Here is a 23,849-nt window from a genome sequence, read left to right as displayed (position 1 = left end):
AAATATATAATAATATATCGATAATATATCAACCGCAACTGTCTTTTTCAGTAGGAGAGGGAAAGGCAATTGCTGCCCAAACTCTGTTGCGCATACAAAACGCTGCTGGCACCCAGCCACACAATGACGCAATGTTATCTTTCTCGCTCAATTTTCAAAATAAAAGCCTGAAACTATGTCTAAAGACTGTTGACACCTTGAGGAAGCGATAGGAAAAGGAATCTGGTTGAATTTATTTTAAAAAAGCATTTAAAGGAATCTCCCTTTTAAATGGAGCAAAGGCAGGCTATGGAACATGGCGTTTTAAAAATAGAAGCCACTTCCTGGTTTGATTTTCCTCAGGGTTTTGCCTGCAATATCAGTTCTGTTATACTCACAGACAATATTTTGACAGTTTTGGAAACTTTAGAATTTTCTATCCAATACTAATAATAATATGCATATATTAGCAACTGAGACTGAGGAGCAGGCAGTTTACTTTGGGCAACTTATTCATCCAAGCTACTCAATACTGCCCCCCAGCCATAAGAAGTTAATAGGGTGTTGGGCCACCACGAGCATCCAAAACAGTATCAATGCACCTTGGCATAGATTCTACAAGTGTCTTGAACTTCCTGTTCAAGCACCCCATGCTTTCAATATATTTTGTGTCCCTAATTTAGTCAACTGTTTTTTATTTGAACAGTTACCTGTAGAATGGACTGAGATATCGCTTGAGTCGCGAAAAAATGGAATGTAATGTTGCGGATGAAGTTCTGTATGACACAATTTCACGTGTACAACATAAAGATGTGTCACTATACTGAGAGCGTTGCAATTTCTAAAAGGACATTTTGGAGCCTTTGTTCATGTTTTTTCAGGGACCCATAGAGTTGGGTGAGATCCCAATTTTCATATTGTCAAATATGCTAACGAGCACAAACGGGGGGAAAAAAATTGCAAAGACAGGCAATCCAGCACCTACATACAGTGGGGCAAAAAAGTATTTAGTCAGCCACCAATTGTGCAAGTTTTCACACTTAAAAAGATGAGAGGCCTGTAATTTTCATCATAGGTACACTTCAACTATGACAGACAAAATGAGAGAAAAAAATCCAGAAAGTCACATTGTAGTATTTTTAATGAATTTATTTGCAAATTATGGTGGAAAATAAGTATTTGGTCACCTACAAACAAGCAAGATTTCTGGCTCTCACAGACCTGTAACTTCTTCTTTAAGAGGCTCCTCTGTCCTCCACTCGTTACCTGTATTAATGGCACCTGTTTGAACTTGTTATCAGTATAAAAGACACCTGTCCACAACCTCAAACAGTCACACTCCAAACTCCACTATGGCCAAGACCAAAGAGCTGTCAAAGGACACCAGAAACAAAATTGTAGACCTGCACCAGGCTGGGAAGACTGAATCTGCAATAGGTAAGCAGCTTGGTTTGAAGAAATCAACTGTGGGAGCAATTATTAGGAAATGGAAGACACACAAGACCACTGATGATCTCCCTCGATCTGGGGCTCCACGCAAGATCTCACCCCGTGGGGTCAAAATGATCACAAGAACGGTGAGCAAAAATCCCAGAACCACACGGGGGGACCTAGTGAATGACCTGCAGAGAGCAGGGACCAAAGTAACAAAGCCTACCATCAGTAACACACTACACCGCCAGGGACTCAAATCCTGCAGTGCCAGACGTGTCCCCCTGCTTAAGCCAGTACATGTCCAGGCCCGTCTGAAGTTTGCTAGAGAGCATTTGGATGATCCAGAAGAAGATTGGGAGAATGTCATATGGTCAGATGAAACCAAAATATAACCTTTTGGTAAAAACTCAACTCGTCGTGTTTGGAGGAAAAAGAATGCTCAGTTGCATCCAAAGAACACCATACCTACTGTGAAGCATGGGGGTGGAAACATCATGCTTTGGGGCTGTTTTTATGCAAAGGGACCAGGACGACTGATCCGTGTGAAGGAAATAATGAATGGGGCCATGTACATGACATTTTGAGTGAAAACCTCCCATCAGCAAGGGCATTGAAGATGAAACGTGGCTGGGTCTTTCAGCATGACAATGATCTCACACACCGCCCGGGCAACAAAGGAGTGGCTTCGTAAGAAGCATTTCAAGGTCCTGGAGTGGCCTAGCCAGTCTCCAGATCTCAACCCCATAGAAAATCTTTGGAGGGAGTTGAAAGTCTGTGTTGCCCAGCAACAGCCCCAAAACATCACTGCTCTAGAGGAGATATGCATGGAGGAATTGGCCAAAATACCAGCAACAGTGTGTGTGAACCTTGTGAAGACTTAGAGAAAACGTTTGACCTCTGTCATTGCCAACCAAGGGTATATAACAAAGTATTGAGAAACTTTTGTTATTGACCAAATACTTATTTTCCACCATAATTTGCAAATAAATTAATTTAAAATCCTACAATGTGAATTTCTGGATTTTTTTCCTCATTTTGTCTCAGTTGAAGTGTACCTATGATAAATTACAGGCCTCTCAAATCTTTTTAAGTGGGAGAACTTGCACAATTGGTGGCTGACTAAATACTTTTTTGCCCCACTGTAGGTAGGTGCTACCGAAATATCATTTTTGGTGAGTTTGGACATTTACAAGTGAATGTAGATCCAGGAACAGTTATAGTCCTTGGTTCAGTCCAGACCTGACTGCCCTTGGCCAGCACAAAAACATCCTGTGGCGTACTGCATTAGCATTGAATAGCCCGGCGATACACAACTTTTCAGGGAAGTTAGGAATCAATATACACAGGCAGTTAGGAAAGCAAAGGTTAGCTTTTTCAAACAGAAATTTGCATCCTGTAGCACAAACTCCAAAGGGTTTTGGGACACTAAAGTCCATGGAGAGTAAGAGCACCTCCTCCCAGCTGCCCAATGCACTGAGGCTAGGAAACACTGTCACCATTGATAAATCCAAGATAATTGAGAAATTCAATGAGCATTATTCTATGGCTGGCCATGCTTTCCCCCTGGCTATCCCTACCCCGGTCAACAGCCCTGCACCCCCCCACAGCAACTTGCCCAAGCCTCCCCATTTCTCCTTCACCCAAATCCAGATAGCTGATGTTCTGAAAGAGCTGCAAAATCTGGACCCCTACAAATGAGCCGGGCTAGACAATCCGGACCCTCTCATTCTAAAATGAATTGTTGCAACCCCTATTACTAGCCTATTCAACCTCTCTTTCGTATCGCCTGAGACTTCCAAAGATTGGAAAGTTGCCGCTGTCATCCCCCTCTTCAAAGGGCGAGTCACTATAGACCCAAACTGTTACAGACCTATCTATCCTACCCTGCCCTTCTAAGCTCTTCGAAAGCCAAGTGAACAAACAGATCACCGCCCGTTTTGAATCCCACCGTACTTTCTCCACTCTGCAATCTGGTTTCTGAGCTGGTCATGGGTGCACCTCAGCCACGCTCAAGGTCCTAAACAATATCATAACCGCCATCGATAAGAGACAATACTGTGCAGCTGTATTCATCAACCTTGCCAAGGCTTTCGACTCTGTCATTCACAACATTCTTATCGGCAGACTCAACAGCCTTGGTTTCTCAAATTACTGCCTCGCCTGGTTCACCAACTACTTCTCTGATAGAGTTCAGTGTGTCAAATCGGAGGGCCTGTTGTCTGGACCTCTGACAGTCTCTATGGGGGTACCACAGGGTTAAATTCTTGGACCGACTCTCTTCTCTGTATACATCAATGATGTTGTTCTTGCTGCTGGTGATTCTTTGATCCACCTCTACACAGGTGACACCCTTCTGTATACATCTGGATCTTCTTTGGGCAATGTGTTAACAACCCTCCAGGCGAGCTTCAATGCCATACAATTCTCCTTCTGTGGCCTCCAACTGCTCTTAAATGCAAGTAAAACTAAATGCATGATCTTCAACCGATTGCTGCCCGCACCTGCCCGCCTGTCCAGCATCATTACTCTGGACGGGCGGGCAGGTGCGGGCAGCAATCGGTTGAAGATCATGCATTTAGTTTTACTTGCATTTAAGAGCAGTTGGAGGCCACAGAAGGAGAATTGTATGGCATTGAAGCTCGCCTGGAGGGTTCTGACTTGGAATATGTGGACAAATACCTAGGTGTCTGGTTAGACTGTAAACTCTCTTTCCAGACTCATATTAAGCATCTCCAATCCAACATTAAATCTAGAATCGGTGTCCTATTTTGCAACAAAGCATCCTTCACTCATGCTGCCAAACACCCTGCTGCCAAACACCGATCCTTGACTTCAGCTATGTAATTTACAAAATAGCCCCAACACTCTACTCAGACAACATCCAATTTGCTATCACAGTGCCATCCGTTTTGTCACCAAAGCCCCATATTCTACCCACCACTGCGACCTATATGCTCTCGTTGGCTGGCCCTCACTTCATATTCATCGCCAAACCCACTGGCTCCAGGTCATCAAAAAGTCTTTGCTAGGTAAACCCCGCCTTAGCTCACGGGTCAACATAACAACACCCACCCATAGCACGTACTCCAGGAGGTATTTTTCACTGGTCATCCCCGAAGCCCGCACCTCCTTTGCCACCTTTCCTTCCAGTTCTCTGCTGCCAATGACTGGAACAAATGGCAAAAATCGCTGGAGAATCATATCGCTGTCAGAGCAGCTTTCAGATCATTGCACCTGTACATAGCCCATCTTGCATCTCTACTTGCACATTCATCTTCTGCACATCTATCACGTTTAATTGCTAAATTGTAATTATTTCGCCACTATGGCCTATTTATTGCCTTACCTCCCTAATCTTACTACATTTGCACACACTATATATAGACATTTTCTATTGTGTTATTGACTGTATGTTTGTTTTTTCCATGTGTTTGTGTCGCACTGCTTTGTTTTATCTTGACCAGGTCGCAGTTGTAAATGAGAACTTGTTCTCAACTAGCCTACCTTGTTAAATAATGGTGAAATAAAAAATGAAAAAGGGGAACGAGAGACATTGTTCAAATTAACAAAGTTTTGATGCATGCTTGTCTGAAGGAAGAACCGCACTGGTTCTGGAGCAGCATGTGTACATGCACACACACACACACACACACACACACACACACACACACACACACACACACACACACACACACACACACACACACACACACACACACACACACACACACAAAAAAACAAGGAAATCAAAATAGCAGTGGCAGTTGTACTATTTTCTCAAACATGGCAGAAAGCGAACACTATAGTTAAACTTAGGGATCGCATTAACGCAGAACTCAGTTTTTCACAAAGAAAAAAAAATGCACCAGAAATTTCTTTGCGTTTTATAAACCCAGATCTAAAATGCTTCTTATTGTAATTTCAGTTGCACTTCTCCACTCGGATCAGAATTCATCAGGAGACCGTGCTCTGACTGATGTACAGCTACTTTAATTTGGTATTTTTCGGGGTAGCCTTTTTTCTCCAGTAAAATGCAAGATTAACTTCAAGCGAAAATTCAGGAATTGTAGCTGGCTACTTTCTTTCTATGATAAACATTATAAATATGATGGCCATGTATAATTTTTGCAAAAAGTACTTTGCTTTTTCATTGTAAACTAATTTACTTGTCTGTCTGCCAGCCAAATAGCAAAGCACTTCTGTTAAGGTGTCTGGACCCTTCTATAACATGCCATTTACGTCACAAATAGAGATTTGGTTGTAAAAAAAGAGATCTCCTTTAGGATAATGCCTCATTTGGTTGAATAGCTTGTGTTATGACTCCACAGTTTGTACGGGTTGACAGTTTCCACTTTGTGCTTGTTGACTTTATTTATTCCTTTTATCCTCTCACTATTCTTGCTCTTAGTTATGTCTTTGTTGGGTTAGTATGAGACGGTTGTTTTTCCAACCATGCCATGCAAAATTCTCACTGCGTTCTCGTTTCCTTTGTTTAATTTAATTCCAAACGCCTTCTGATTCAACTTCTGCCCACCTAATGATGACTAGGGAGTTCCCTTGTGAAACCTACTATCCACAGCACTCTCAACCTCTTAGTACATCTCTTTAAGCTGCCTTACCTCTGACCTTTTTCAGGCAATACCACTTGAATGCTCCCATGCCCGATTTGGACATGTTCAGCCATTCAGGGTTCCATGACGATTTCCTCAACCTCCCCAGGAACGGAGACTTCCCTCAGGTAAGAGTCCCTATATCACACTCCCTCTGTCCCCGTCTGTCTCGCTCTCTGATCCTGTCTTCAATGATGCATGGTTGGTTATTCCTGGCTGTAGAAACTGATTAAAACATTGTGTCTGACACTGTCTACGCTACCTGCTCCTTTTCCTGTGAAGGCTTGTTATTAATAAGCCACTGTCATTTATCAGGGCTTTAGTTGTTGCCATCAGGTTCTATTCACTCTGTCACTCTGAGGAAAATGATTGGTCTCATTGCACCTTTGAGAAACACTTGAAAGCGTGGGTTTTTTCGGGGAGTTTTTGCATGGAGGAATTGTATCTCTTGCTTTCTTCCTCATATTTGCTTGTTGAGTTTATGCACCACTGATCACCCTGGGGCTTTTGGGACAGGGAATTTCCCCCCCTCTGTTTATATGTAGCATCCTATGGGCTATATTTATTATCTTCATTTGTATTGCCCACTTATACACACTTTGTGTCAACCCAGGCAATTCCACTTCTCTTCATATGGAAAATGAATCCCTCCCCTGGCCTCTAGTGACTGAGATTAGCCTTAACAACACAGACCATTTACTTCTCATCTGGGTTGACGGTATGGAGGCTGTGTGTTATGGTATTAACTCATTGGGCTCCAGTAGCTGTGGGTAAAGGAGAGCAGTGATGTGTTAATGAAGAGCCAGTCAGTATACCTCTCACATCCGGCCTGTCCTGTTTCAGGTTGCTGGTGAGTAATGAGTGTTCAGTGGTTGGGGGTATGCCTATTTACTTTATGAAGAGCCTCTTACCCAAGTGTGGCACATGCCAAGTGCGCACAGATCCCTGGGAGGACTGAATGCCCTACAGCTCCCTAGCACTGCCCAGCTGTGTGGTGTAGACTTAAATGGGTGCTGCACACACTGTACAGAGCTCCACACACACACACCGGTGTCATATGACACAAACATACCTCTGAAATGTCAGTTTTGCTTTGTAGACACATGAATGAGTGTAGGTGCCCCGTGATTTTATTCTGATAACAGCATGATATTCAGATGGGGATTTTAGGAGAACAAAGATAGCAGCTTGTCTTTGTCATATAAGAACAATGTTATGTTATGCGTTCAGTGTGGTATTTCATAGGGGATTTTCCTACTTTTTCATGTAGCTTTTTTTCTTCTCAAGCAGTGTGATATCTAGACTGGCCTTTCTAGTTGTCTGAATTACTGTCTCCAACTCAACCCACAAATAATATACAGTTCTTTCAGAAAGCATTCAGACCCCTTAACTTTCCACATTTTGTTAGGTTACAACCTTGTAAAAAAATTGATAACATTTGATTTTTTCCTCATCACACAATAACCTGTTTGGTTTGTCATGGGGTTTCAGACATTTTTGCTAATTTATAAAAAATGTAAAACTGAAATATCACTTTTACATAAGTATTCAGACCCTTTACTCAGTACTTTGTTGGAGCATCTTTGGCAGCGATTACAGCCTCAAGTCTTCTTGTGTATGACGCTACAAGGATCATCAAGGATATCATCCACCCGAGCCACAGCCTGTTCAACCCACTATCCTCCAGAAGGTGAGGTCAGTACAGGTGCATCAAAGCTGGGACCGAAAGACTGAAAAACAGCGATTCGAGGTGTGTTGGGTCATTGTCCTGTTGAAAAACAAATGATAGTCCCAATAAGCACAAACCTGAAGGGATGGCATATTGCTGCAGAATGCTGTGGTAGCCATGCTGGTGAAGTGTGCCTTGAATTCTAAATAAATCAGACTCTGTCACCAGCAAAGCACCATCACACCTCCCCCTCCATGCATCACGGTGGGAACCACACTGCGTCTCACAAAGACACGGCGGTTGGAACCAAAAATCGTAAATTTGGAATCATCAGACCAAAGGACAGATTTCCACCTGTCTTATGTCCATTGCTCATGTTTTTTGACCCAAGCAAGTCTCCTCTTCTTATTGGTGTGGTTTATTTGCAGCAATTCGACCATGAAGGCTTGATTCATGCTGTCTCCTCTGAACAGTTGATGTTGGTGTTTCTGTTACTTGAACTCTGTGAAGAATTTGTGGCAGCTTCATAAAATAGGAACCGCAAAACACCAGTCTCAACATCAACAGTGAAGAAGTGACTCCGGGATGCAAAGAAAAAGCCATAACTCAGACTGGCCGATAAAAAGACTAAGATGGGCAAAATCACACAGACACTGGACAGAGGAACTTTGCCTAGAAGACCAGCATCCCGGAGTCGCCTCTTCACGGTTGACGTTGAGACTGGTGTTTTGCAGGTACTATTTAATGAAGCTGCCAGTTGAGGACTTGTGAGGCGTCTGTTTCTCAAACTAGACACCTTAATGTACTTGTCCTCTTGCTCAGTTGTGCACCGGGGCCTCTTACTCCTCTTTCTATTCTGGTTAGAGACAGTTTGCTCTGTTCTATGAAGGGAGTAGTACACAGCATTGTACGAGATCTTCAGTTTCTTGGAAATTTCTCGCATGAAATAGCCTTCATTTTTCAGAACAAGAATGGACTGACGAGTTACAGAAAAGTTATTGGTTTCATTTTGAGCCTGTAATCGATCCCACAAATGCCAATGCTCCAGATACGCAACTAGTCTAAAGAAGGCCAGTTTTATTGCTTCTTTAAACAGAACAGATTTCAGCTGTGCTAACATAATTTCAAAAGGGCTTTCTAATGATCAATTAACCTTTTTTAAAATAATAAACTTGGATTAGCTAACACAACATGCCATTGGAACACAGGAGTGATGGTTGCTGATAATGGGCCTCTGTATGCCTATGTAGATATTCCGTAAAAGATCAGCTGTTTACAGCTAGTCATTTACAACATTAACAATGGCTACACTGTATTTCTGATCAATTTGATGTTATTTTAATGGACAAAAAATGTGATTTTCTTTCAAAAACAAGGACATTTCTAAGTGACCCCAAACCTTTGAACGGTAGTGTATATACAAAAGTATGTGGACATTCAAGTATTTCAGCCACACCCGTTGCTGACAGGTGTATAAAATCGAGCACACAGCCATGCTGTCTCCATAGACAAACATTGGCAGTAGAATGGCCTCACTGAAGATCTCAGTGAATTTCAACGTGTCTTTCAACGTGCCAGGATGCCACCTTTCTAACAGGTCAGTATGTCAAATGTATGCCCCGCTAGAGCTGCCCGTGTCAACTTTAAGTGACGTGATTGTGAATTTGGAGTGTCTATGAGCAACAACACTACCACACTGTGAAGTGGTAGGCCACCTAAGCTCACAGAACGGGACCTCCGAAGCACGTAGTGTCAAAATCGTCTATCCCCGGTTGCAAAACTCACTACCGAGTTCCAACCTGCCTCTGGAAGCAACGTCAGCACATTAACTATTCGTCAGGAGATGGGTTTCCATGGCTGAGCAGCAGCATAGAAGCCTAAGATCACCATGTGTAGTGCCAAGCTTCTTCTGGAGTGGTGTAAAGCTCGCTGCCATTGGACTCTGGAGCAGTGGAAACGAGCAGTGGAAACGAGTGACAAACTCTTCACCATCTGACAGTCCAATGGACAAATCTGGGTTTGGCGGATGCCAGGAGAATGCTACTTGCCTGAATGCATTGTGCCAACTGTAAAGTTTGGTAGAGGAGGAATAATGGTCTGTGCCTGTTATACATTGTTCGGTCTAGGCTCCTTAATTCCAGGTAAGGGAAATCTTAACGCCACAGCGTACAATGACATTCTAGACGATTCTGTTCTTCCTACTTTGTGCCTACAGTTTGGGGAAGTACTTTTCCTTTCATCATGACAAGGTCCATGCAGAAATGGTTTTCGAAATCTTTCTGGAAGAACTTGACTGGACTACACAGAGCCCTGACCTCAACCCTATCGAATACCTTTGGGATGATCTGGCCGGGGTCTGGCCGGGGTATCCTGGAATGACATTGACCTCATCCCGTCAGTAGATGATGCCTGCCTATTTTTTAAAAGTGCCCTCCTCACCATCTTAAATAAGCATGCCCCTCTCAAAAAATGTAGAACTAGGAATAGATATAGTCCTTGGTTCACGCCAGACCTGTCTGCCCTTAACCAGCACAAAAACATCCTGTGGCGTTCTGCATTAGCATTGAATAGCCCCCGTGATATGCAACTTTTCAGGGAAGTTAGGAATAAATATACACAGGCAGTTAGAAAAGCTAAGGCAAGCTTTTTCAAACAGAAATTTCCATCCTGTAGTACTAACTCAAAAAAGTTCTTGGACACTGTAAAGTCCATGGAGAATAAGAGCACCTCCTCCCAGCTGCCCACTCCTCTGAGGCTAAGAAACATTGTCACCACCGATAAATCCACTATAATTTAGAATTTCAATAAGCATTTCTCTACGGCTGGCCGTGCTTTCTACATGGCTACCCCTACCCCGGTCAACTGCCTGGCACCCTCCACAGCAACCCGCCAAAGCCCCCACCATTTCTCCTTTACCCAAATCCAGATTGCCGATGTTCTGAAAGTACTGCAAAATCTGGACCCCTACAAATCAGCCGGGCTAGACAATCTGTACCCTCTCTTTCTAAAATGATCTGCCAAAATTGTTGTAACCCCTATTACTAGCCTGTTCCTCTCTTTCATATCGTCTGAGATTCCCAAAGATTGGAAAGCTGCCGCGGTCATCCCCCTCTTCAAAGGTGGTGACATTTTAGACCCAAACTGCTGCAGACCTATATGTATCCTACCCTGTCTTTCTAAGTTCTTCGAAAGCCAAGTTAACAAACAGATTACTGACCATTTCGAATCCCACCATACCTTCTCCGCTATGCAATCTGGTTTCAAAGCTGGTCATGGGTGCACCTCAGCCACGCTCAAGGTTCTAAACGACATCATAACCACCATCGATAAGAGACATTACTGTGCAGCCGTATTCATCGACCTGGCCAAGGCTTTTGACTCTGTCAATCACAACATTCTTATTGGCAGACTCGACATCCTTGGTTTCTCAAATGACTGCCTCGCCTGGTTCACCAACTATTTCTCTGATAGAGTTCAGTGTGTCAAATCGGAGGGCCTGTTGTCTGGACCTCTGACAGTCTCTATGAGTGTGCCACAGGGTTCATTTCTCGGGCCGACTCTCTTTTCTGTATACATCAATGATGTTGCTCTTGCTGCTGGTGATTCTCTGATCCACCTCTACGCAGACGACACCATTCTGTATACTTCTGGCCCCTCCTTGGACACTGTGTTAACTAACCTCCAGACGAGCTTCAATGCCATAGAACTCTCCTTCCGTGGCCTCCAGCTGCTCTTAAACGCAAGTAAAACTAAATGCATGCTTTTCAATCGATCGCTGCCCGCTCCTGCTCGCCCGTCCAGCATCACTACTCTGGACGGCTCTGACTTAGAATACGTGGACAACTACAAATACCTGGATGTCTGGTTGGACTGTAAACTCTCCTTCCAGACTCACATTAAGCATCTCCAATCCAAAATTAAATCTAGAATCTGCTTCCTATATCGCAACAAAGCATCCTTCACTCATGCTGCCAAACATACCCTCGTAAAACTGACCATCCTACCAATCCTCGACTTCGGTGATGTCATCTATGAAATAGCCTCCAACGCTCTACTCAACAAACTGGATGCAGTCTATCACAGTGCCATCCACCCACTGGCTGCAGGTTATCTACAAGTCTCTGCTAGGTAAAGCCCCGCCTTATCTCAGCTCACTGGTCACCATAGCAGCACCCACTCGTAGCACGCGCCCCAGCAGATATATCTCACTGGTCACCCCCAAAGCCAATTCCTACTTTAGTTGTCTTTCCTTCCAGTTCTCTGCTGCCCATGACTGGAACGATTTGCAAAAATCTCTGAAGCTGGAGAGACACATCTCCCTCACTAGCTTTAAGCACCAGCTGTCAGAGCAGTTTACAGATCACTGCACCTGTACTTAGATAGCCTATCTGTAAACAGCCCATCTACCTACCTCATCCCCATACTGGTATTTCTTTATTTATTTTGCTCCTTTGCACCCCAGTATCTCTTCCTGCACATTCATCTTCTGCCGATCTACCATTCCAGTGTTTAATTGCTATATTGTAATTACTTCGCCACCATGGCCTATTTATTTCCTTAATTTACCTCATTTGCACTCACTGTACATAGACTTTTTGTTTTCTTATGTTCTACTGTATTATTGACTATGTTTTGTTTATTCCATGTGTAACTCTGTTGTTGTATGTGTCGAATTGCTATGCTTTATCTTGGCCAGGTCGCAGTTGCAAATGAGAACTCAACAAGCCTACCTAGTTAAATAAAGGTGAAATAAAAAATAAAAAAATGTAACGGCTCTATCCACATTTCTTTTTATTTCAAAGTTTTATCTATCTATCTGAAGGCTAAACTACTACCTAGCCATCCACAGGAATGCTATACTACTTCTACCTATCCACATGAAGGCTATACTACTTCTACCTATCCACATGAAGGCTATACTACTTCTACCTATCCACATGAAGGCTATACTACTTCTACCTATCCACATGAAGGCTATACTACTTCTACCTATCCACATGAAGGCTATACTACTTCTGCCTATCCACATGAAGGCTATACTACTTCTACCTATCCACATGAAGGCTATACTACTTCTACCTATCCACATGAAGGCTATACTACTTCTACCTATCCACATGAAGGCTATACTACTTCTACCTATCCACATGAAGGCTATACTACTTCTACCTATCCACATGAAGGCTATACTACTTCTACCTATCCACATGAAGGCTATACTACTTCTACCTATCCACATGAAGGCTATACTACTTCTACCTATCCACATGAAGGCTATACTACTTCTACCTATCCACATGAAGGCTATACTACTTCTACCTATCCACATGAAGGCTATACTACTTCTACCTATCCACATGAAGGCTATACTACTTCTACCTATCCACATGAAGGCTATACTACTTCTACCTATCCACATGAAGGCTATACTACTTCTACCTATCCACATGAAGGCTATACTACTTCTACCTATCCACATGAAGGCTATACTACTTCTACCTATCCACATGAAGGCTATACTACTTCTACCTATCCACATGAAGGCTATACTACTTCTACCTATCCACATGAAGGCTATACTACTTCTACCTATCCACATGAAGGCTATACTACTTCTACCTATCCACATGAAGGCTATACTACTTCTACCTATCCACATGAAGGCTATACTACTTCTACCTATCCACATGAAGGCTATACTACTTCTACCTATCCACATGAAGGCTATACTACTTCTACCTATCCACATGAAGGCTATACTACTTCTACCTATCCACATGAAGGCTATACTACTTCTACCTATCCACATGAAGGCTATACTACTTCTACCTATCCACATGAAGGCTATACTACTTCTACCTATCCACATGAAGGCTATACTACTTCTACCTATCCACATGAAGGCTATACTACTTCTACCTATCCACATGAAGGCTATACTACTTCTACCTATCCACATGAAGGCTATACTACTTCTACCTATCCACATGAAGGCTATACTACTTCTACCTATCCACATGAAGGCTATACTACTTCTACCTATCCACATGAAGGCTATACTACTTCTACCTATCCACATGAAGGCTATACTACTTCTACCTATCCACATGAAGGCTATACTACTTCTACCTATCCACATGAAGGCTATACTACTTCTACCTATCCACATGAAGGCTATACTACTTCTACCTATCCACATGAAGGCTATACTACTTCTACCTATCCACATGAAGGCTATACTACTTCTACCTATCCACATGAAGGCTATACTACTTCTACCTATCCACATGAAGGCTATACTACTTCTACCTATCCACATGAAGGCTATATTACTACTATCTCTCTCTCCACATGAAGCCTATTCTACTGTCTCCCCACATGAAGGCTATGCTTTTTCTGCCTATCCACATGAAGGCTATACTTTTTCTGCCTATCCACATGAAGGCTATACTACTACCATCTATCTATCCACATCAATGCTTTTCTACAACTATCTATCTATCCACATCAATGCTGTACTACTACTATCTTTCCCTCCACATGAAGGCTTTACTAATATCTATCTCTCCACACGAAGGCGAAACTAATACTATCTATCTCTCAAAATGAAGGCTATACTACTACTATCTATCTATCCTCCTGAAGTCGAAACTACTACCATCTATCCACATGAAGGCTATACTAGTACTATCTATCGCTCAACATGAAGGCTATACTACTACTATCTATCTATCCACATGAAGGCTAAACTACTATCTATCTCTCCAAATGAAGACTATACTACTATCTATTTATCTACTTGAAGACTATACTACTATCTCTCTCCACATGAAGTCTATATTACTATCTATCCAAATGAATGCTATTATACTACTTTCTATCTCTCCACATGAAGACTATACTACTATCTCTCCACATGAAGGCTACACTACTGCTATACTGTCTATCCACATGAATGCTATACTCCTACTATCCATCTCTCCACATGAAGGCTATACTACTGTCTCTCCTTGTGAAGACTACTACTATCTCTCCACATGAAGGCTTTACTACTATCTATCTCCACATGAATGCTATACTACTACTACTATCTCTCTCTCCACATGAAGGCTTTACTACTATCTATCCACATGAATGCTATACTACTACTATCTATCCACATGAATGCTATACTACTACTACTATCTATCTCTCCACATGAAGGCTATACTACTATCTCTCTCTCCACATGAAGGCTTGACTACTATCTATCTCCACATGAGGGCTATATTACTATCTATCTATCCACATGAATGCTATACTACTACTATCTATCCACATGAATGCTATACTACTACTATCTATCTCTCCACAGGAAGGCTTGACTACTATCTCTCTCTCCACATGAAGGCTATACTACTATCTCTCTCTACATGAAGGCTATACTACTGTCTCCCCACATGAAGGCTATACTACTTCTGCCTATCCACATGAAGGCTATACTACTTATGCCTATCCACATGAAGGCTATACTTTTTCTGCCTATCCACATGAAGGCTATACTACTACCATCTATCTATCCACATGAAGGCTATACTAGTACTATCTCTCAAAAGGAAGGCTATGCTACTACTATCTATCTATCCAAATGAAAGCTAAACTACTACTATCTATCTCTCCAAATGAAGGCTATACTACTATCTATCTATCCACATGAAGACTATACTACTACTATCTATTTATCTACTTGAAGACTATACTACTATCTATCCACATGAATGCTATTCTACAACTTTCTATCTCCACATGAAGGCTACACTACTTCTATCTATCTATCTATCCACATGAAGGCTATACTACTATCTATCTCTCCACTTGAAGGCTACACTACTATCTCTCCACATGAAGGCTTTACTACTATATATCTCTCCACATGAAGGTTGTGCTACTATCTATCTGTCCACATGAAGGCTATACTACTACTATCTATCTATCCACATCAATGCTTTTCTACAACTATATATCTATCCACATTAAGGCTGTACTGCTATCCGTCCACATGAAGGCTGGACTAATATCTACCTATCCACATGAAGGTTGTGCTACTATCTATCTGTCCACATGAAGGCAATTCTACTATCTATCTCTATCTATCTATCTATCCACATGATAGCTATACTACTATCTATCCACATGATAGCTATACTACTATCTATCCACATGAAGGCTATACATATATATCTGTCTATCCACATGAAGGCTATACTACTATCTATCCACATGAAGGCTATACATATATATCTGTCTATCCACATGTCAATTGTGCTCTTGAGTGTAGTTATATTTGTTCTCCTAACATCTGCTGCCCTGAGTGCTGCCAGATTAAAATGTCAGAGGAGTCCCCTTCTGTTACTCAGGCAGAAACTGATTGGCTTTGTCAAGGCAGATGAAATGGGAGTGGGTATGCTTGCGTGCGGTGTGTGTGAAGTGCCTTGGGCCTCCGTGTGCTCAGGATGGGAGGTGCACCCAGGCTCAGTAGAATGAGCTTGTTGTGGAAAGGCTTGACCTTTTCACATTTCAGACCGGTCAAACGGTGCTGCACTCAGTAGGTGGGGATGTGAATTGAGCGGTGGAAAGTTTGTGGCTCTCTCTCTGTGTATTCATGCTCGCTCACATGCATGTTCACCTTAAATCAGAATGCATGTACAGTGCATTTGGATAATATTCAGACCCCTTCCCTTTTCCACATTTTGTTACCTTACAGCCTTATTGTTACCTGTTACCTTACAGCCTCCTCAATCTACAAACAGTACCCTATAATGACAAAGCAAGAATAGGTTTTTAAAAATGCTTGCAAATCTATTAATAATGTTTAAAAAAATACCTCATTGACATAAGTATTCAGACCCTATGCCATGGGACTTGAAATTGAGCTCCTGTTTCCATTGATTAAAACAAGTTTTACATTTTTTTAAAACAACTTTTTTTAACAAGGCAAGTCAGTTAAGAACAAATTCTTATTTACAATGACGGCCTACCGGGGAACAGTGGGTTAACTGCCTTGTTCAGGGGCAGAGCGACAGATTTTTACCTCTTCAGCTCGGGTATTCGATCCAGCAACCTTTCGGTTACTGGCCCAACGCTCTAATCACTAAGGCTACATGCCGCCCCTGATCATCCTTGAGATGTTTCTACAACATGATTGGAGTCCAACTGTGGTAAATTCAATTGATTGGACATGATTTGGAAAGGCACACACCTGTCTATATAACGTTCCACAGTTGACTGTGCATATCAGAGAAAAACCAAGGTGTAATGTCGAAGGAATTGGCCGTAGAGCTCCGAGACAGGATTGTGTCATGTCACAGATCTGGAAAAGGGTACGAAAAAATGTCTGCTGCATTGAAGGTCTCCAAGAACAGAGTTCCTCTGTGGAGATGGGAGAACCTTCCTGAAGGACAACCATCTCTGCAGCACTCCACCAATCAGGCCTTTGTGGTAGAGTGGCCAGAAGGAAGCCACTCCTCAGTAAAAGGCACATGACAGCCAGTTTGGAGTTTGCCAAAAGGCACCTAAAGGACTCTCAGACCATGAGAAACAAGATTCTCTGGTCTGATGAAACCAAGATTGATCTCTTTGGCCTGAATGCCAAGCGTCAAGTCTGGAGGAAACCTAGGCAGGATTGAGAGAAACGTAACGGAGCAAAGTACAGGGAGATTCCTTGATTTAAAACCTTCTCCAGAGCGCTCAAAACATCAGACTGGGGCGAAGGTTCACCTTCCAATGGGACAATAACCCTAAGCACACAGCCAAAACAACGCAGGAGTGACTTCGGGACTAGTCTCTGAATGTCCTTGAGTGGCCCAGACAGAGCTTGCTAACCCATGGCTAGCATTCTTGCTAGAGAGAGTCGTTTCTGTGGCGTTATGCTAGCATGTTGTCACCGTATTTAGAAATTTAGCCACAGAAGGCTTGCAGGGCAATGTGCGTGCAGCATGCACACACTGAGGATCTGGGTCACGAGCTCTGTCTGATCTCTCCACACAGATCATCTGATTTGCTGTGCTGTGTAACATGATTCAGGGAAAATAAGAGAAATGTTGCTCTGCTTACTGGAAGAAGAATCATAGGAGAGCACTTTTTCTAACCACTCTCACCAGTAAGCCCCAGTTAGAGTGAGGAATATATCCGCCGCACACATATTCAATGCTGAGTACACTCTGATACACACACACACACACACACACACACACACACACACACACACACACACACACACACACACACACACGGTGCACATACCCTTTCCAACTTCCTGATTGTCCCATGTAGTGTCAGGCTGTCTTTGTTAGATCACACATCTCTGTATGTTTGAACAGACCCATTCTGCCTCCCCACCCCCTCCTGTTAGTTTTTTCCCACATTTGTCACCTGCACAGGATACAGCAGGTGTAAAACAGTATAGTGTAATGCTTACTTGTGTGCTCTTTCCCAACAATGCAATAATAATAGTAATAATATAGATAAGAAACACATGAGAAATACCATAGGGAAAAAAATACAAAATTGCTAAAGACAGGTCGGTGCTTGCAAGACGGCAACCATACCGTAACCCGCCATATTCTCCAAGGAGATAGAAAATGAAAGGCTTTAAAGGCCATGTTCAATTCTTCTGAAGCCGCAAAAGAAGATTGCAAAAGAAAGTGTCTGGATAATGTCCATTGACTTAACACCCTCAGGTTCTGTACTACCAAGTGAAAGCTTCCCCCGTGTTCTGTGTTTATTCTAACTGAATCAAGCTAAACGGCTTGTTTTATTGTCTCTGCTTGTTTTTTGTTGCAGTAGAAAGCCCTACAGAAATGGAGCTGTTAGTTTAATAGTTAAGTCCATAAGTTCTGAAATGCAGGTTTTATACCGTACTTGTTTTGCAAAGACAGGTTTCTTTCTTCTCTAATTCACGTCACAAATTGCCTGTTGGATGGCCAACTAAGTTCAGTGGTTGCAATGGCGCTGTGAGGTTACCTACACTGAGAGCTCTGTAAATATTTTATATTTATGTGTTTTTTTGTTGTTGTTGCTTTTAAAAAAATGGTGGGTGTCTGACTGCTCTGGGGTTGATCACTTACATCTTGAGGTCTTTATGCTGAGTTGCATAATTGGGATGAAAAGTATATTTTTGGCTTATCGCTAGGTAGCTGGCTGTTTTGGATTCAAATAATGCAGCCCCTGTTTCATGTCGGGACGAATTGCAAGTACTGCATGTAGTGTCTAGAGATGGCAAAGAGGCTCAGGGACAGTTCTTAATCACTGCCAAGATGTGGTGGATTTTCGTGAGCTTTTCAGCAGTTGTGGCATCACCCAGGTGGGTGCTACATGTTTGGCAATAGAGAACCAGTATCTACGGAGGAGCTGGTCATGTGGAGGAACCGTCGGAGAAGGAGATGTGGTGCACTAATGAATCGCTCCGGGCTTGTTTGTCAGACTGTTTTTGTTTCTCTCTGGCTGTACCATCGATGCCTCCTCTGCTGAAGCTACACTGCCTTTCCAATCCAAACTGCCTCAACTTCCAGCCTTTCATCAAAAGCCCAATGGAGACATAAAATCTCTATCTCTACCATCTCAATTTAAATGTTTGTTTTGCTTTTTATGTGCCTTGAGATAATTTTCTGTAATGAAAAGAGCTATACATGTTCAATACATTTTTATTATTACTTCTATACCAGGAAGTTATTGTAACAAATTGATTGCTACAGGTAGTCCTCCAATTGAGGGCATACAGCTAGCCTCGCAATTTGTGGGAAAGCAACATTTTGTGCTTTTGATGTTGCTTTTTAATTTTAACACTCTGGTTCTGTCTCAGCAACAGATATAGCTTCTTTTTTTTCCAACAACAGCAGCAGCAGCAGCCCCTGCCGCCACAGTTACTCTATTGTCCTGGGTTTGACACAGAGGGGAGAGATGACACTGCCGGCTTGAAAGAGGCAGCCTATCAGTGACTCATCCTTGCCAATGTCCCAATAGCTCAGTGACCGGTACAGGCCTGAGGATTCCCACAATCTCCCTCATGACACCACCCAGAGGCGCCACTCAGTCTGTCAGTCTCCATTTTGGACCAGACTAGCCCAGTGGAGGGGGGCAACACGGTGCCCCATCTCTGTTCCTGTTTGCAGAGGGCAGTGGCCCTGCACCATCCCTCTGCCAGGAAGGAAGATATGATTGTTTCACATTCATAATTTCTTAAAGGAAATCAATAGCTACAGTGCCTTCAGAAAGTACAGTGCCTTGCGAAAGTATTCGGCCCCCTTGAACTTTGCGACCTTTTGCCACATTTCAGGTTTCAAACATAAAGATATAAAACTGTATTTTTTTGTGAAGAATCAACAACAAGTGGGACACAATCATGAAGTGTAACGACATTTATTGGATATTTCAAACTTTTTTAACAAATCAAAAACTGAAAAATTGGGCGTGCAAAATTATTCAGCCCCCTTAAGTTAATACTTTGTAGCGCCACCTTTTGCTGCGATTACAGCTGTAAGTCGCTTGGGGTATGTCTCTATCAGTTTTGCACATCGAGAGACTGAAATTCTTTCCCATTCCTCCTTGCAAAACAGCTCGAGCTCAGTGAGGTTGGATGGAGAGCATTTGTGAACAGCAGTTTTCAGTTCTTTCCACAGATTCTCGATTGGATTCAGGTCTGGACTTTGACTTGGCCATTCTAACACCTGGATATGTTTATTTTTGAACCATTCCATTGTAGATTTTGCTTTATGTTTTGGATCATTGTCTTGTTGGAAGACAAATCTCCGTCCCAGTCTCAGGTCTTTTGCAGACTCCATCAGGTTTTCTTCCAGAATGGTCCTGTATTTGGCTCCATCCATCTTCCCATCAATTTTAACCATCTTCCCTGTCCCTGCTGAAGAAAAGCAGGCCCAAACCATGATGCTGCCACCACCATGTTTGACAGTGGGGATGGTGTGTTCAGGGTGATGAGCTGTGTTGCTTTTACGCCAAACATAACGTTTTGCATTGTTGCCAAAAAGTTCCATTTTGGTTTCATCTGACCAGAGCACCTTCTTCCACATGTTTGGTGTGTCTCCCAGGTGGCTTGTGGCAAACTTTAAACAACACTTTTTATGGATATCTTTAAGAAATGGCTTTCTTCTTGCCACTCTTCCATAAAGGCCAGATTTGTGCAATATACGACTGATTGTTGTCCTATGGACAGAGTCTCCCACCTCAACTGTAGATCTCTGCAGTTCATCCAGAGTGATCATGGGCCTCTTGGCTGCATCTCTGATCAGTCTTCTCCTTGTATGAGCTGAAAGTTTAGAGGGACGGCCAGGTCTTGGTAGATTTGCAGTGGTCTGATACTCCTTCCATTTCAATATTATCGCTTGCACAGTGCTCCTTGGGATGTTTAAAGCTTGGGAAATCTTTTTGTATCCAAATCCGGCTTTAAACTTCTTCACAACAGTATCTCGGACCTGCCTGGTGTGTTCCTTGTTCTTCATGATGCTCTCTGCGCTTTTAACGGACCTCTGAGACTATCACAGTGCAGGTGCATTTATACGGAGACTTGATTACACACAGGTGGATTGTATTTATCATCATTAGTCATTTAGGTCAACATTGGGTCATTCAGAGATCCTCACTGAACTTCTGGAGAGAGTTTGCTGCACTGAAAGTAAAGGGGCTGAATAATTTTGCACGCCCAATTTTTCAGTTTTTGATTTGTTAAAAAAGTTTGAAATATCCAATAAATGTCGTTCCACTTCATGATTGTGTCCCACTTGCTGTTGATTCTTCACAAAAAAATACAGTTTTATATATTTATATTTGAAGCCTGAAATGTGGCAAAAGGTTGCAAAGTTCAAGGGGGCCGAATACTTTCGCAAGGCACTGTATTCACACGCCTGGACTTTTCCCCACATTTTGTGTTAAAGTGGAATTAAAATTGATTTGTCATTTTTGGTCAATGATCTGCTCAAAATACACAGTCAAAGTGGAAGAAAGATTCTAACATTTATTACAAATTATGGAAAAATATAACACCAATATATTGATTAGATAAGTATTCAACCCCATGAGTCAATACATGTTAGAAACATGTTTGGCAGCAATTACAGCTGAAAGTCTTTTGGAGTATAAGTCTATTAGTTTTACGAACTTGGATTGTATAATATTTGCCTTTTTAAAATTATTATTTTTCAAGCTCTGTCTAGTTGGTTGTTGATTATTGCTAGACCACTTGTGTTTTTAGGTTATTGTCCTACTGAAAGGTGAATTCGTCTCCCAGTGTCTGTTGACAAGCAGACTGAACCAGGTGCCTTGTTACAAACAGGATGTATGTTTTTGAATATTTTTATTCTGTACAGTCTTCCTCCTTTTCACTCTGTCATTTAGGTTAGTATTGTTGGGTAACTACAATGTTGATGATCCATTCTCAGTTCTCTCATATCACAATAATTAAACTCAGTAACTGTTTTATAAAATCACCATCAGCCTCTTTGTGAAATCCAGAAGCATTTTCCTTCTTCTCCGGTAACTGAGTTAGGAAGGACTCCTGTATCTTCGTAGTGACTGGGTGTATTGATACACCATCCAAAGCCTAATGATTAACTACCATGCTCAAAGAGATATTCAGCATCTGCTTTAAACATTTTTACACATCTATCAATTGGTGCCCTTTTTTGCGAGGCTTTGGAAAACCTCCCTGGTCTTTGTGGTTGAATCTGTGTTTAAAATGTGCTACTCTGTTGAGGGACCTTACAATTATCTGTGTGTGTGGGGTACAGAGATGGGGTGGTCGTTCAAAAATAATGTTTGCCACTACTATTGAACACAGAATGAGTCCATGTAACTTATGTGACTTGTTAAGCACATTTGTACTCCTGAACTTATTTAGGCCTGCCATAACAGAGGTTGAATACTTATTGACTCAAAACATTTAAACTTTAAATGTTTTATTCATTTGTCTCAATTTCTAAAAGCAAAATTCCACTTTGACATTATTGGGTATTGTGTGTAAGCTAGTTATGCAAAATCTCAATTGAATCAATTTTAAATTCAGGCTGTAACAGAACAAAATGTGGAAAAAGTAGTGGTGTGAGTACTTTCTGAAGGCACTTTCTGTTTAGTACGAGCCGATTTCTTTCATCTCTGTCTTATCATTCTAATTTATCAGTAGCCTTTCCCCCAGGTGTTTTGCCAATCACAGCCTTGTTTTCCATAAGCAGAGATGTCAGTTATGATGGATTGTGTCAGTTTATTTTTATTTATTTATTTTATTTCACCTTTATTTAACCAGGTAGGCCAGTTGAGAACAAGTTCTCATTTACAACTGCGACCTGGCCAAGATAAAGCAAAGCAGTTCGACACGAACAACAACACAGAGTTACACATGGAGTAAAACAAACATACAGTCAATAATACAGTAGAAATATGAGTATATATACAATGTGAGCAAATGAGGTGAGATAAGGGAGGTAAAGGCAAAAAAGGCCATGGTGGCAAAGTAAATACAATATAGCAAGTAAAAAAATAAAATATAAACACTGGAATGGTAGATTTGCAGTGGAAGAATGTGCAAAGTAGTGTCCATAGTGGTGTCCATAGTGCATCTGTGCAGGACTCGGGATGGGTTCAGAGATGGAGAAGACATCAGCTGTTGAAGGGCCTTCCATCATATCAGTGTAATTCATTGTAATCTCTTTACCGTATACATTGTTTTTGATTGCATATAGATCCTGTAATTTTTCAGTTTGTATCACAGATAGGCCTATGGTGTAAGTTAGGGTGACTTATATATTAGATAGACTCGCTCGTTGTCTGTGTCTTTACGCATGAGATATCAAAACTTCCCCCAGTATTTCTGAACCATGTAGCTACATGGACTGTCAGTGTGGAACAGGTGCTTTGACAGCTTGGAATGACCTCTCCGTCTACTGTAGCACAACACTGATCAGTGACTGCCCATTCCATTAGCTCTTTAATTAGTTTGACTTCTCAGCTCAGCAAAACTCAACCATTAGAAGTTCAGATCATTTCCACTTCAAATAGCAGCAGTAGCAGCCTTGAAATGGAGCCTAATCTGTCAGGCAGACTGAAAATAAGTCTACCAACCTCTAAATATAATAATCATTAAATACTAATCCCACACCATTAAACACAGCCGT

General features: G+C 42.0%; 1 protein-coding gene across 6 annotated transcripts in view; it reads left to right on the top strand.

Annotated features, from left to right (window-relative positions):
* The window catches only part of LOC112252228 (protein strawberry notch homolog 2), a 98,438-nt gene that overhangs the window by 41,804 nt on the left and 32,785 nt on the right, over positions 1-23,849 (top strand). For all 6 annotated transcript variants that reach the window (XM_024423284.2, XM_024423283.2, XM_024423280.2 and 3 more), the window contains exon 4: positions 6,049-6,151. In XM_024423284.2, the coding sequence (XP_024279052.2) occupies positions 6,049-6,151 (103 nt within the window). The remainder of the gene's footprint in view (positions 1-6,048; positions 6,152-23,849) is intronic.

Source organism: Oncorhynchus tshawytscha, linkage group LG06 (assembly GCF_018296145.1).
Source record: "Oncorhynchus tshawytscha isolate Ot180627B linkage group LG06, Otsh_v2.0, whole genome shotgun sequence".
Lineage (NCBI taxonomy): Eukaryota > Metazoa > Chordata > Actinopteri > Salmoniformes > Salmonidae > Oncorhynchus > Oncorhynchus tshawytscha.
Note: the sequence above shows the minus strand (reverse complement) of the source record. Positions and strands in the feature narration are given on the sequence as shown.